This window comes from Pterocles gutturalis, unplaced genomic scaffold, assembly GCF_000699245.1.
Source record: "Pterocles gutturalis isolate BGI_N339 unplaced genomic scaffold, ASM69924v1 scaffold8482, whole genome shotgun sequence".
NCBI lineage: Eukaryota > Metazoa > Chordata > Aves > Pterocliformes > Pteroclidae > Pterocles > Pterocles gutturalis.
The window spans coordinates 1-14,978 of NW_010112697.1; the positions used below are offsets into that span (position 1 = coordinate 1).

The 14,978-nt window shown below is 41.0% G+C and overlaps 1 protein-coding gene across 1 annotated transcript in view; it reads left to right on the top strand.

Moving 5' to 3' along the window:
• Positions 1–695: 695 nt before the first annotated feature.
• Positions 696–14,978, top strand: part of LOC104462271 (peroxisomal acyl-coenzyme A oxidase 1-like) — a gene marked incomplete at its 5' end in the record, with an annotated part of 17,763 nt that continues 3,480 nt past the window's right edge. Inside the window, 8 exon segments of the mRNA XM_010074150.1 lie at positions 696–855; positions 6,879–7,039; positions 11,767–11,874; positions 12,435–12,554; positions 13,116–13,231; positions 13,438–13,607; positions 13,945–14,107; positions 14,863–14,978. The exon segment at positions 14,863–14,978 is cut by the window's right edge and continues 1 nt beyond it. Coding sequence (XP_010072452.1) covers positions 696–855; positions 6,879–7,039; positions 11,767–11,874; positions 12,435–12,554; positions 13,116–13,231; positions 13,438–13,607; positions 13,945–14,107; positions 14,863–14,978 — 1,114 coding nt within the window.

Genomic DNA, 14,978 nt, shown 5'->3' on the forward strand with positions numbered 1-14,978 from the left:
CCTCCAGAGGAAGCTTTCCTCCAGCTTCCCATGGGCATTGCTCTTGGGCCCTCTCCCCTACTTTTTCCTTCCTAGTGTGCTCTTGCCCAACAGTACAAACATGACCTGTTTCTTACCCGCCACGGCCTTGATATGTGAGATTAATGAAATACCTTCATCCCACCCACCAGGCTGGGGTGTTACTATCAGAGGCTGGTGTTGTGTAACTTCTGTGCCAAAGTCTGCAGCCGCTGGGTGCCTTGGTTTCTAGTTGGCATAATGTTATTTCCCTGCCCCCCCACTCCTCGCCCCCACTCTAGTGGGAGTAATAGCTGTGCCCTTCTGCAGGGAGTTGTATGGGGATCAGAGTTCACGAGGCAGTCTGATCCAGAGGTGATGGTGGCACTTTGAAGCTTTGAGGATGTTATTGAGGGGTCTGCAGGTCTTACATCAGTGAATTAACTTCCTGCCCAGTCCAGAGTGCTCCTAACTTAAAATGTGGTTAATATGTGGAATGGGAGAGTGCCCTGTTGCTAGAGTCCCTCTCTACAAGAGCTTTGACTTCTTTCTGATTTCATTAACTTTTAATATTCTTTTTAATTCTCTGATATCTGTACCTTGAAGTACAGCAAGTAAAATGCTGAATCGTTTCTCACCCGCTGTCTCTTGAGGTTTGTGTAAACTGAGTTTGTTTCTCTCTTCTCTTCTGTCCCCAGAGGCCTTAGTTATTAATGACCCTGACTTCCAGCACGAGGATCTGAACTTCCTATCCCGTAGCCAACGCTATGAGCAAGCTATCAGGAAGAGCTCTCTGATGGTGATGAAGTTAAGAGAATATGGAATTGCAGATCCGGATGAGATCTACTGGTTTAAAAGGTACTTAGCGGTAGAGTTTGCTTCTTGTATATACTTGTATTGTCACCAAGGATGTTACAGTTGTGACTTTTTCCTGTGTTTGCTGTCCAAAGGAAGCTGAAGACCTGCACAAAAGCCCACTGAAGTCTTGGCTTTAGGGAATTTCAGATGAAACCCTGATTTTCTGAATATTGTGTTTTCTTAGATTTTTTACTAGAAATGCACCATTAATAATTACAGTCTGTTTATGATGTATGGTGCAGAAAGTAAAAAAGGGAGTTGTAGTCTGATTATTTTTTTTCCTAAAAGAAATAAAAAAATACTGAAATACTTTGAATCTGAATAGGTCTGATGAGGTTACAGCTTCTAGTGAAATCTCTTAAAGCTGATTACTTCACTTTGCACTTAGACCTAATAAAGTTGCATTACAGGCATACTTGAGAATATTCCAAGATAGCTTATAAGTTCTTGTTTGTAACTATCTGTTCTGTCTCCCTCCTCCAAGCTCCTGGTGCTGTAGTGGTTCCCTTTGACCTAGAGGCTTTTTGTTGTATCTGACCTTTTGTTTATCTGTTAGTATTACCCTTGGGTTAAGTTAATAAAAATAAAACTGTCTTTACATCTGAGTTTTGTTCCTTCTAGCTTGTGGGGACCTTAGTTCCTGACTTTGATGTTATTTCTCCCCTTAGTTCTATTAAACTCATTCTGATACAATCAAACAAACTGCTTAAAAGAGATTGCACAGCTCTAGAAATCTGGACATGATACCATGAATATACCTTCTGGCACATTAAATGAACATTGCATGTTAGGTAATGCATCGTAGAATCACAACCCCCTTTTGACTGGATTTGTAGAAAAACTGTCATTAGCCTCAGGACATGAGTATTGTGAGGAGTTACCTGAAATCATCTTGTCTGCTGTAGTTTTAATGTCAATTTAATTGATCTGCACTGACCTATGTCATGAAGGTTCTCATGGAGGTAATGTAAATGTTCTTTTGAAAATTGGCATTGGCGGACATTGATAACAAGAAAAGTTCAGTGGCTGTATTGGTTCATTCAGGTACTGCATGACCAAAGTTAATTGATTTTTTCCTACACAAGGGTTATTGGAGGTGATAGGGGAGTTTCTTCAATCATTTTTGTGGAGTATACCAGCTGGCAATTTTCCATTAAGTTTGTAGTGTAAATGCTGTCTTTTGGTAGCATAGTTGACAGTATTTTATAAAAACAGGACTTTTCTGAAGTAGTCAAATGATAGATTCTAGTTTTCTTATTTGGGAGGTCAGCAATTCTTAACTTTAAAGGGATGAAAGCTTAGTATTTCATGTAGGTACCAAATAATACTTCCATATCTTATGTGATATGAATAGTCAGAAGTGACTAGCCAAAATTCATGATCCCAAATCAACTGAAACAATGGGGAATGCTTACTTTTTTTGTAGTCAATTCTAATTGCAGGTATCTAGGATTTCAAAAGATAATTGCAGTTACTGTAGACTGACTGTATTTTCCAGTATCTTCTGTAATAACATGGAGAAGAAGGAAGAGCAGTACGTACACTTCTTACCTACAAGTGAAGTTTGTTTGCTCTAAGACCTGTATACTGATAATCTTGACTTGAATTCTTTACTATAATGACTGGTGTTTGCAAGGGAGGATATTGGCTTACTGCTTATTAATAAATGGAAGAAATGAAAGGATAATTTTTTCATATTTTTATTTCATTTTCATTTTAACATCTATCCCCATTTTCTCACCTGCTAACTGTGAAACATTTTTAAAACTTCGTGAACTCCACCCACCTTGCAAGGTGAAGTTGATTTCTGTCACATATCCAAACAAGCTAACTGGTGCTAACTAGAAGGGGCTTCATTTGTGTAAAAGCTGACCTGGAGAAACTGTGTTTGGGTTTATTCAGTTTTCCAAAAACTGGAAAACTGAATGGATATGGCATTGTGACATGCCTTGAATGAAGTTTATGAAATAGATTGCAATCCTTGTTGCTGATGTCAGCTTGGATTTGTTGTGGTTTGACTGTCAAACTTTCGTATATGGAAGCTTGAGATATTTTGCCAGTAATCCCTCATGCCTTGTGATTATCCCCAAACAGCAGGGACAGATTTATTTACATATGTAATTTTTGGGAATTCTGAGCTAGTTGTTTTCCTGTAGCTTTTGTGTACTAGCAGAGTGAACTAGGTACCTTTGTATCCTGGGTGACCATCTCTATAGTTTGATTTATGCACAGGCAAGGAGAAATGCTTCTTCCTACAGCTGCCCTGCAGATATGCTTAAGCAGTTGTTCCTGCTGTGGCATGTCTAATGGAATGCTCCTCCTCCTTTCTCCAACAAGGCCTTTGTTAGACTCCAAAGCATAAGAGGATCTATTAAATATATTTAGAAGCCATTTTGATTGCTTCTTATCTAGTCAATTCTTCCTGTGTATCAGTGTGTCAGCACTGCAGTTGCTGCAGTGACTACAGCTTATGAAAGCCAGCAGCCTTAAAGTGCCAATCTTTAAGTTTTCTTTTATGGTCTAACTGCAGCAAAACGTAAGTCAGCATGAAAAATGGGAAACTCTTCTGATGTCTAATGCTACACGGCTCTTTGAAGAGAGCAATACAGTCAGTTTTAATTCACCTTCAAGTTTAAATAACCTTTATTGAGGAAAATGGGATTAAATGAAGAAGAGAAAACAGTTCAGAGGAACTGGGGCACAGAAGAAGATCCAAGAGCTGCAAGTCAAGAGATGATTCCCGTGTTCATAAGCATTGTATGAATGTGCGCTTTCCCTGTGAGAATTTATCCTTCTCATTTTGGCACTAAAGTTAGGACCTGGAGTGGCTTTCAGGAAATCAAGCCAGAAAAACCGTAGTAAGGGCCCTACTAGCCACTGCTAAATTAATTTGGAGTGGATGAGTTTGACTTTTTTTTGATACAGCTGGAAAAGGAGTTTATTACCATAGCTTTTGTTAACTCTAAAGCCCAGTAAGCACCGGTCTGACATACTTCCTGCTCCTTTTCCACCAAGGCGACCCTTCATGCTTTTCCTTGAGAGTTACCTCAAGAACCACAAAAAGGTCTAGAAAAAATGGCTTGCAGATTTTTGCTTTAAAGTAAATGACCCTATTCTGTGAGCCAGTTCTGCAGCCTGAGAATGTCTGTGCAATTGTCCGTTTAGCTTTGGAGTCTCTGAAAAGATGAACTTTGTTTCTATTGTACTCTGTTCACTGATTGATACGCTATCAAACTCATCTGTCAAATACAAGTGCCTTTTACAATCTGGGTGCTGTTGGTTGCTGTGAAATCTGGAGAGATCTGTATTGCCAAAGCAGCGCATGATTACATATCCTCCTCCCGTAAGTGGATGTGGAACTGCAGCCCTCCTCTTGACTCACCGGTTGTCATAGCAAGTCTGACTTCAGACCAACAAGGCAGTTTTTGGTAATTGATCAAATTTCCAATGCTAGGTGCAGCTAGCTGTGTTCAGTCTTGGCGTGGCAAAGTATTTAAACAATTACACAATGCAGCCTCTAGGGAACAAGCTGTGTAGGTAATGGGAAATGGCAAGTGCAAAGGTAGAAATTGGAAGGAGAAGGAATTTAAAAAAAAAAAAAAAAGGAAAGAAAACCTTTTCTTCCTCCCTTCACAGCTGGTACCTCTTCTGTTTGCCTTGTGTCATGAGGAAAAGGGGATTCTCTCTCCTTGTCATTCAAGTTGTTAAAAGGCACATTAAGAAAATCCTAATCATTCCATATGGAGCATGCAGAGATGAGGTTTCTGCTGTAAATTAGCTAGGTTTCAGTTCTGCTTTCAGCTTTGCTAATGCAAGAAGCTGTTCAAATGCTGCATGTTTAGTCAGTGAAATAGTGTGACCTTCTGACACAGGGATGTTATAAGGTATCTGCTTGCAAAATGTCGTTCTTATTCCTGTCAGAGAAGGTGCTAGTTAAGCATGAAATATGTGGCACTTGTGATTGCACTTACTAATAGTCAGTGAAAGTTGCTGGTGTGACCTTTAAGAAGATTTTTTTTTTTTTCTGGCGCATTACCTTCAAAAAAGCAGTGTCCAGCCTGATTTTTTTTCAGACAGCAGAGTGTGTGCTGCACCTTTTTGACAAGTTCTTTCAATGGTTCCTGAAAATACACGAACTCTTCAAGCTTTCCCCAAGCTGCCTTGAAAACAGTGTATTTAAAAGTCAGCACTCATTTCCTCACTGAAGGGTTTTTTCCTATTCCTTTTTGGGCCCAAGGAATAGAAGCACACTAATTGTGCTGTAGGCAGTGTGGAAGTAGAGGGTGCTGCCATTGCTATATGGGTCGTGGACTAAAAGAATAACCCACACAGGAAACCACAAGAATGCTGAAAAATATTCTGTTTTGCTGTTCTGGTAGCATTTTTAAGCCTTTGGTCACCCTGATATCTTCAGCTTTGTAAACATGTGCTGCTGTAGGCAATAGACTATTTTCTGGTAAGAGAGCTGTCTGCCTCGATTCTAAGAGCTCTAGATGCTGTACCTGGACTTACACCAGCTTAAAGCACAGTTAATACATTAATCACCAGCATTAGATTACTTGATTACAATGGTTTTACTCCTGGAAAAATCAATGGCTCATTCAGTCTTGTCCATTTAAAAACTATACCATTTAAAACGAGCATCTTCAACATGCAGTTTGGTGGTGCTGGAGAGTCTTTGTCCTGCTTTCTCTCACCCTACGCCTGATTTTCAGTTTGTGTAGGGAGCTGGTTTTGAATTATCAATTGTTCACTCTGTGCTCCCAGGCACTCATTCCAGGCACGATGTAAAATGCCCATCACAAATGCTGCTGTCATTTGACAAATTGTACACATAGTATCCCCTACATAGAGCACATCTGTGTGCACAACAAACTCTCCAATGTGTTCCCTGGGCAGGTATTGGTACCTTGAGATGGAAGGATATCTTTTCCTTGTAGGTATCTGGGGCAGGTGGGAGTGATCTGTGCAGATATTCATGCAGAGTGCTCATTCGTTCTTCCTTCAAGTTTAGATGGAATAAGCATTTGGGTACAGTATCATAGAATCACAGAATGGTTTTGGTTGGAAGGGACCTTAAAGCCCATCCAGTGCCACCCCCTGCCATGGGCAGGGACACCTCCCACTAGCCCAGGTTGCCCAAAGCCTCATCCAGCCTGGCCTTGAACCCCTCCAGGGATGGGGCATCCACAGCTTCTCTGGGCAACCTGGGCCACTGCCTCACCCCCCACACAGTGAAAAATTTCTTACTAATGTCTGGTCTAAATCTGCTCTTTTTCAGCTTGAAAAACTGTTCAGGCTGCAGAATGTGGAAGGGAAGATGCTGTCGTTTCCTACATAGCTTTTACACAGTGACACTTTCTAGCATGTTTGTCTTACGAAGCTTGTTTTAATTGGGAAGGTACTTTGCCTGCCATTGTGGCTTCTAAATTAGTAGAGCGTTCTCTCATCAAATAACTTCTGTTTTGATGAAGCACACCTCAGATGTCTGATGTTCCTTCCATTCCCTTCAGCACTAGCCTGTAACAGTAATTTTAGTTGAAGGTGAGTTCCTGATCTCACAACTGATAGAAGCAGCTACAGGTAATAGAGAGCTCTTCTGAAAAGTACTTTGTCACCTAAGAAGACTTTTCTTTTTCAGTGCACAGTGCTTCTGGCTAACATGGCCTAGTTCTAGGCTACTAGCGGTAGTGCGATTTGTTCCCCACAAGCCTATGAGATGAGAGAGGAAATAATTTGGTTTTCATGTCCTCAGTTTAAGTTCCCCATGCATCTTTGTAGACTAGTATTTTTTCCAGTTACATAGCAACAGCAGGATTCATAGGGTGAACAAAATGCCTGAAAGAAATATTTATTTTCCCATTAACATTGCCTCTGTTACCTCCATATTTGGAGGTTGCTTGTGAGATTTAAAAAAGGTTGAAATAGGTGAAGAGATTATTTGTTTCATGCTACAGTTGGAGAAACACCTTTCAGGATCACAGTAAAACTGAGATCCAGATCCCTCTATTTCTCTCCTGTAGAACATGCTTGGGCAATTTTCCTGAACCTTTCGGTCTCCACTTCAGCATGTTTCAAAAAACCGTAGAGACCCAAACGACTGATGCTCAGAAGGAGAAGTGGCTGCCTCTGGTCCGTGGAATCAAGATAATTGGCACCTACGCCCAAACCGAAATGGGACATGGTTAGTTCCCCTCAGGGATCAATGGGTAACCTCTTTTCTGTAACTCCAGTTTGTAAATTGGTGATGCTCCCCAGGTGAATCTAAAAGGCGAAAGGTAAACTAGTTTGGTTAACTGTTGATGTTTTCTGCCCTGTAGCCAGACAGCTGCTTCATTTCACATCCTAACAATCACAGGGTTAGTTTTGGTCTTTTCCAGAATGCACCTCTTAGCTGATCACTGACTTTGTAGTCATCTACCTTTGCTTTAAGATGAGGAGGTTGTTTTAAGCCCTAGGAGTCTGAATTTCTGTTGAACTGGTTGGAACATGTCTGTCAACAGTACTGTGGTTTTTTATTTTTGCCTGAATTTGGGGCACGTGTGTCTCAGCGTTCTTAGTTCGTTATCAGCCTGCATAAACAGGTCAGGAGTATACCTTTACATGCCATGTAGCATGGCGAGATCATGCATTTTTGTTTTTGAAGGTAAGGTGTGCTTTGCCCCAAGCACTTTTCTTCCAGATGCTACTCCATTGCAGCTGTGTAACTTCATGGAAAGATCTTGGTTTCAAAGAAGAAAAGCATCTTATTCCTACTGTTGTTGAAAATGCCTTTCACTGCTTCAAATGGAAGAATGTTTAATGGATCAGCATGCAGTCTTTTAGCCCAGAACCTGGAATCATGACTGTTAAATACTGGCAAGAATATTTTAACAAAGCAAAGACTCCAGTGCTTTTGCTGGCATCTGAACTTGGAAAGCGTGATACGTACAAGTCTGGACAATTGCAAAAGTTAGATGGTAATGCCACTTGCCTTGCTGTTCAGTTACAGCTGCTCATGGTAGCTGAAACATTTCTAGAAGATGTAACAGAGGAAATCCTATCATCTGCTCTGCTTGGGAGAGGTGGAGTGAGCAAACCTAGCTCAACTCCAGAAGCTGAGAGACAACCAAATGGCAACAGTAAATGCCTGCTGACCTTGTTTGCTTTTTCACACCAGCTTCTTTAAATCAGACACACGTCCACACTGAAGTGATTTGTTTTACTTGCTATTTCACATGAGATCATTGCACTTTTGTCCCTGGTGATGATCTGGTTTGCTTATAATTCTCACGTTGTTTGATGGTAAAATTAGTATTTTGGCACTTGATAGAACTAAAGTGGTGATAGTGTGGGAAAGTAGATATACTTTCTGTGCCGAGTAATTAAAATGCAACTGTTCAGCATTCAAAAAACGAGTATCTAACCACTTCATCAGTAAAGCTTCTGCAGTAATTGTCACTGAGCTCTGCTTCATTTAATCCTGATGTTTAGAAACTGGTGATGGGGAAACAGACCTCTGGATTATTGCATTGAGTCTGGGCCTGGATGGGTTGTTACTCAGTTTTGTCTTAGAGCATACCTAGTTGATAGCCTGTGTTGATTTTAGCCTATTCCATAGTGAATAAGTCACTTGAAAAAATAAAAGAAAAAGCACAAATAGTGCAGGGCTGAAAAAGGAAACAAAAAGGAGTAATGAAAATATTGTACTGTTTCTACCTGGGTTGTAGCTGTTGCTAGTAAATAAGGATTTTCTTTTAGTCTTTGTCAGCTGGGTACTTCTCACCAGTACTGAACTCAAAATCTGGTATTCCTGATAACCTGTTAGCCCCTTGTTGAGCTTGGTCGCTGTTCAGTCAAAAAGAGGTAACCCAAGAATGCATTCTTCCTGCTTTGGTAGGAATGCCAGCTGAGTTTGAGCCAAGCTCATATGAGTGCTCTTTCCATAATGCAGATCTCATTTAAATATGTATATTCCTCTTAAAGACTAATTACATTATTTCATACATAAATGTGCCAGATGGACAACCTTTGTACAGCAGGTTCTGATTCTCAATCCCTATTTCCACTATTTTAATACTCAAAGATATCAACATTTAAAGATTTAACGAGCATTTAATTCTTTACATTGAAAAACTTAATAGACCACTTAACTACCTAATAGTGGTGTTTGACAGAACTTGGAGGAAGAGTAGTTCTAATGAAAGGTGTTTAATTGGAGAGTAATTGTGTTGGTGATTTACAGCTTGAAAAATACTGGCTTTCTTGCCAAGTTGTTCATGTTCATAACTATGACTTACACATACAGAGCACTGTCCTTTTGAAAGAGCTTCTGAAAAATAGCAAAAGTTGAAGGGAGATGAGCTGGAATGAAATACATGCTAGTTGTGTCTGATCTTTAATTTTAAAAAAGTGAAGTAGATAGTACACACAGTTAGGACTTTCCTTTTTTCAGAAAAAGACAGTTCTGTGAAAAAGTAGCTCATTCAGCTGAATAAATTGGGACTTCTACCAAGTTCTACCCTCAAACCATGGAGGGGGAGAGCAGTGGGCTTCCTATCTTTGGGTGAAAGCTCACTTCATCCAGCCAGGTCTCATCTTCAACAAACAGACATTCGGACTCAGCGTATTTAACTTAGAAATGCTCTGGTTTCCAAATCACGGTGAAGGTCTGGTCTTTCTTTTTGGTTTGAATTAATCCCTTTTTTAATCAATTGTGGCCCATCAAAAGTATGGGGATGTTGCAGATGTATTTTATGTATGATTAGAAAGAAATGCATTGCAACATGTTTATTTCAGAGGAAGCATGATTTCTTATTCAGGCCTGAGAAAAGGACAGTGCTCTGGCTTTCTAAAATACACTTGCTGAATTCTGATTTACACGTGAATCATTTTTTTTTTCTTTTTGTCTCTTCCTGAATCTCTACCATAAATCCTCATGCTTACTTCCCTCCCATAACATTCTCTTCACGCTCCCATCCCATGACACTTCTTCACAGTTTTGTTCATCGTGGACGGCCTGAGCCTCTGGACCTTCATCTGGGCATGTTCCTCCCCACCCTTCTCACCCAGGCAACCCCAGAGCAGCAAGATCGCTTCTTCATGCCTGCCTGGAACCTGGAGATCATTGGCACTTATGCCCAGACTGAAATGGGCCATGGTACAGTACATTCACTAAATGCTATTTCTAAGAATGGCTTTATGTACAAAGGATTCCCCTGCCTGGGAAAAATGGTGTGTGTTTACCCTGCAGGCTTTAACCCACACGGTTGTGGCTATAGGGAAAAGCGGACTGCCTTCGAAATTTTTAATAGATCATTATGCCACATGCTGCCTGCCTGGTATTTTTTCTCCTATGGGAGAGTTTGATGTCTGTAATTCTACATATGAGCATACTGAGTGCTCCTCCTGTGCCATTCAGACCAGTGTAGATCATTGCGTATGGCTGTGGTGATGTCAGTTTGATGACATCTGTTCATTTCTACACTTACCGTTCTTTCCAGTGTGATTTCTGTTTTGCTCTACTTAACATTCAGCGTGAAGACAAATGAACAGAGCTTTAAGGTACTGAAAGAGATCCAAAAAAAGTAGGAGTTGCTTGTCACCTTGGGACTGACCTTGGATCAGAGAACACGTGGATGACTTGGTTCCAATGCTCATGTTTTGTGGGGACCTTCATTCCCCCAGTTCTGTAGTTTGCTCCCGTATGTTCTTTTGAATTGGATCATGACATGTTTGTTTTTAATTCTCTTGTCTGAAGTAGACTTTGTTCTTTGTTGCTATTCCTTTGCTTTCAAGCTTTGAAATGGATTTGGATAACTCCAGCAGTATTGTTATTGCAACACTTTTAATCCAAGTTTCAAAGGGAGGATATTATGCCTTGGGAAACTTTAATTTTGACATCTGAGAGTTGCAGATGGGAATTATTTTCTAAAAATTAGCAGGATTCACCTTTGTGCTGAAGTGAAATGTAGAGACTGTATGAAACATAAAGTAACGGCAAGTCTGTGGAGAATCTCTTGCAACTAGTGAGGTTTGAAGATCCTTTACCAGCAAAGTAAGTCTGTGTTAAGCTGCCTGTGGAAGTCTGCTTCATGCTTTGGAAACGTGGTTGCATCAAGGTGATATCCTTTTTTATGTTGAAGCTCTTGTGCAGAGTCACTGGCTCTGTCTTGTTCTGTCAGCCCAGACTGCCAGGAGTGCTCGCGGCTTGTTTAGTTGAAGCAAGCAGGCCTGGTGATTTTTTTTTCCAACACATGCAGGGACAATGCCACTGCTGAGACAGGTATGTGTGAAGTAAAGAATTGGGGGCAGAAGACAAAGACTGTTCCTGGAATTGTTGCCTTCATCTTTTTGCAGTTTCTTCATCTACCTGCATCAGTATCCTAGCATATGCATGCCGTTAACCTGCTGTCTCAGAGCTAGGGGTGATCTTGTTTGGGAGAAACTGCTCCATCAAGTGAGGAGAATGTAGGCCTGATGAGGAAGTGAAGAGATGATGGGCACTACTTATTTCATCTTGTGGCTGAAAAGTATATAATTTTTATTTCGCAATTTAATGAGATTGCAGTTTTAGTGAAATCCAGGTGAGCGTCTTTTTTGTGGACCTTTTTCACTGAGAAAGGGCTTCTGGTGTGGAATAGCGAAAAGGTGTCAGATTGGAGGTGCTTGGAAAACTAGTGTTAGACCATTGGGGGGAAAAAACCCAACATGTTTTCTGAGAATTGGCTTCAGGTCCCAGAATATGGTCTGACTCTCACTTGTTCTTCCTTAAGTGGTTGATATTTAGTCCTTTATTATATAGCCTAAAAAAAAAAGAAAGTTTAAAATTATACATTACTACTGGAGTTTAACTTTCCATTGTCCAATTCTGCCCTTGTCTCTATTTTGTGGCTGACTTTCTGACAAAACAATGTGTTTTCTTATTTTCAGGAACTCATATTCGGGGTCTAGAAACTACAGCTACTTATGACCCTGCCACCCAGGAATTCATCCTCAACAGCCCCACTGTGACCTCCATCAAGTGGTGGCCAGGTGGACGTAAGTACATCACTGTGTGTCTAAATCTGGAAGATGTATGGAAAAACTTAGGGAGGTGATGTCATATGTATCGTATCCACAGAATGGTGATTGAAAGTTGATCCAAAGAGTTGCCTGAAAGGCAGTTACTCTTGCACAAGAAGTAACAGACTTACCAGAGCCTGCTAAAACTTTGGATTATCTGTGTGCTCTGAATTGTTTCTCAGACTCATTCACACTGTATGGATTTGGTGTACTTTTTGTTCAGTTGTATAAAAATCTTTGTTCCTCCCTATCAAAATAGTTCCTTCAGCTCCGCTGGCAGGCTTGCCAAGGACTCGCTGTATTGTAGAGTTAAGAGAATCGTATTATGCAGCTTTCATTGACTTGAGTAACATTGTTTGCTGGCTGTAGAATTTGGATGATAACCGATGTTGTAAATCTGGTTTTCTAATGCATGGTGTGGTTCAGGTAATCTCAGATCCTGCTTTAAGGAAAGACACTCTATGGAAGTATGTTGAGTGGGGGGTTTTTTTGTGGGTTTTTTTTTTTTTTCCTTCTGACTCCTACTCCTTTTGCAGTTGGAAAGACATCGAATCATGCCATCGTTCTGGCTCAGCTCTACACTCAGGGCCAGTGCAAGGGGCTGCATGCCTTCATTGTTCCCATACGACAGATGGGCACCCATGAACCTCTGCCAGGTAAAAATGAATGTTAAGGGTTTAGCACTCATGGAATACATTGGATCTTTTTCTCTCCAGCTGTATACAGCTGCATGTTTCTTGTTAATGTGCATGGCTTACTTCACTAGCTGGTTGCAGTGAGTTGATGGTAGGTCACGGGGCTTAAAGGAGTCTTTCTTATGACTGAACTACCACTAAATCACCTTTCATGTCACACTTTCAATGTGAAGGTTAGTTTGGGATCTGGTTCTGTCCCAGTGTTTCCCAGCTATGCATTTTGTGAGGCAGCATGCCCTTCTTTCAGAAAGGGAAGGGATACCTTTCATCATTCTCTAGCTAGAGGTGAGCTGGATGATCTTTAGAGACAGCTCCCCCAGTGACTGGATAGTAAGACTGCGTGTAAATTGTGAAGATCCCCATGTTTTGATCTCCACTTTTCCGTCAAAGAAATTAAGGTCCTTGTTAGCTGTTACTCCTAACAGTGCCAGGACCTGCTAGAAACTAAACAGGAGAAGTCTTGAACCTCTCGTGTGGTGTTCAGTTCCTATTTCTTAATGCAAGGGCCTTTGTCTGTGGCAGGTATTACAGTGGGTGACATTGGGCCAAAATTTGGTTATGATGAAATGGATAATGGCTACCTGAAAATGGACAACTTCAGAATTCCTCGGGAAAACATGCTGATGAAATATGCCCAGGTAAAGCAGTGAATTTCAGCATATGCTGTGACAAATGGACACTTAGGTGCTCTTGGGTGGTTGACTAGTGTACCAACAAGATTGTAGGTTGCTTGTAAGTGTTAGTTGATGAGGGTTAGAGATTGATATGTGAACGTGTAAAAGGGAGGAGACTTTAAAAATCAACAGGCTGGTTATTGTTGTTTGTGTTTTTTTTTTTTTGGTAGGTTGAACCAGATGGCACCTATGTGAAACCACTTAGTGACAAGCTAACCTACGGGACCATGGTGTTCATCCGAGCTCTCATTGTAGGCGATTCCGCTCACTCCCTGTCGCGGGCTTGTACCATTGCCATCCGCTATAGTGCAGTGAGACACCAGTCTGAGCTGAAGCCAGGGTAAGTGCAGTGAAATAAAAGAGCAGCCTAAGTGCTGAGGGAGAATTCCCAAATACTGGAGGGAAGAGGGACTGTGGTTGATGTTGTTTGCTTTGGCACTTGGTAGTCTCAAAACACTGTTTCATCCTGAGAAGTGCGTAATCTTTCATTCTTGACTGCCAAAATGCCTTCCCCCTCTGCCAGCGGCTTTTGCTATGTGGTTTTGGATAGTCTGGCTTGATATGGATGCAGCTCGTACTATCCAAGTGGAGAAGCTACTTAGAGTTGACTAAAACTTGTGCAGCAGCTCAGCAGTTTGCTAGCCAGTGTATACTAACTCATCTGTGTTTTGTTCTAGGGAACCAGAACCCCAGATCTTGGATTATCAGACCCAACAATACAAACTCTTCCCTCTCCTGGCAACAGCATATGCTTTTCACTTTGTGGGAGCGTACATAAAAGGCACCTATCATCGTATTAGTGGAGACATCAGTGAAGGGGATCTGAGTGAGCTGCCAGAGGTACTGTGTCCTCTGGAAAGCAGAGGGGGTTTTGTTGATTTTATGTAAGGTTTCTTTACAATATGGGAGAAAAGGCATCAAGCCTTTTTGGCTTTCACTCATGAAACATCTGGTGGTACTTTAGATTCAGAGATCCCAAGCCCAGTATGTGTGGGTGACTTTTATTTCTTTACACTATTAATTTACCAGCCCCTTACCAAAAAAAAAAAAAAAAAAAAAGGGAGTAATGCACACTGAGGAAGCTCCTGTGAATATATATATATATTTTTTTATTTTTTTTTAAAAGATGACTTTCCAGGAACAATGGCATAATTGCTTGGGAGCGGAGTTAAAACTGTCTCGTGCTTGTGCTGTAGCTTCTTGATTGTTCTTCCAAGTGACAAGGGTAGAACTGGTGTGTTGATCAAAGGTATCAGTACTATACTGAGGGGTTAGGTTTGTAAGATGTTAGTTTTCAGTTAGGAATTGTGTTTGAGAGCCTAATGTGACAACAGGCAATTGAAAACAGTCTTGTACATCATGTCTAGGGACAGAAAGGATGGGGTACTCAAAACAAGTCTTTACGTGTACAGAGCCTTTTATATAAATAGTTCACCTCAGGAAAGAGTTGTTATAAGAAATGCAAGACCCTGTGGGACAGTGGAAGGATGGTGTTGACTCGGCTTTTTTGTGGGAGCTGCAGTACTTAGCACATATGTGTGCCAACTAAGAATGGAAGATAAAAAATCTAAACTGGCTTTGCTTTTGTCCATCAGCTCCACGCACTGACAGCAGGGCTGAAGGCATTCACTTCCTGGACTGCCAATGCTGGTATAGAGGAATGTCGGATGGCATGTGGTGGCCATGGCTACTCTCGCTGCAGTGGCATTCC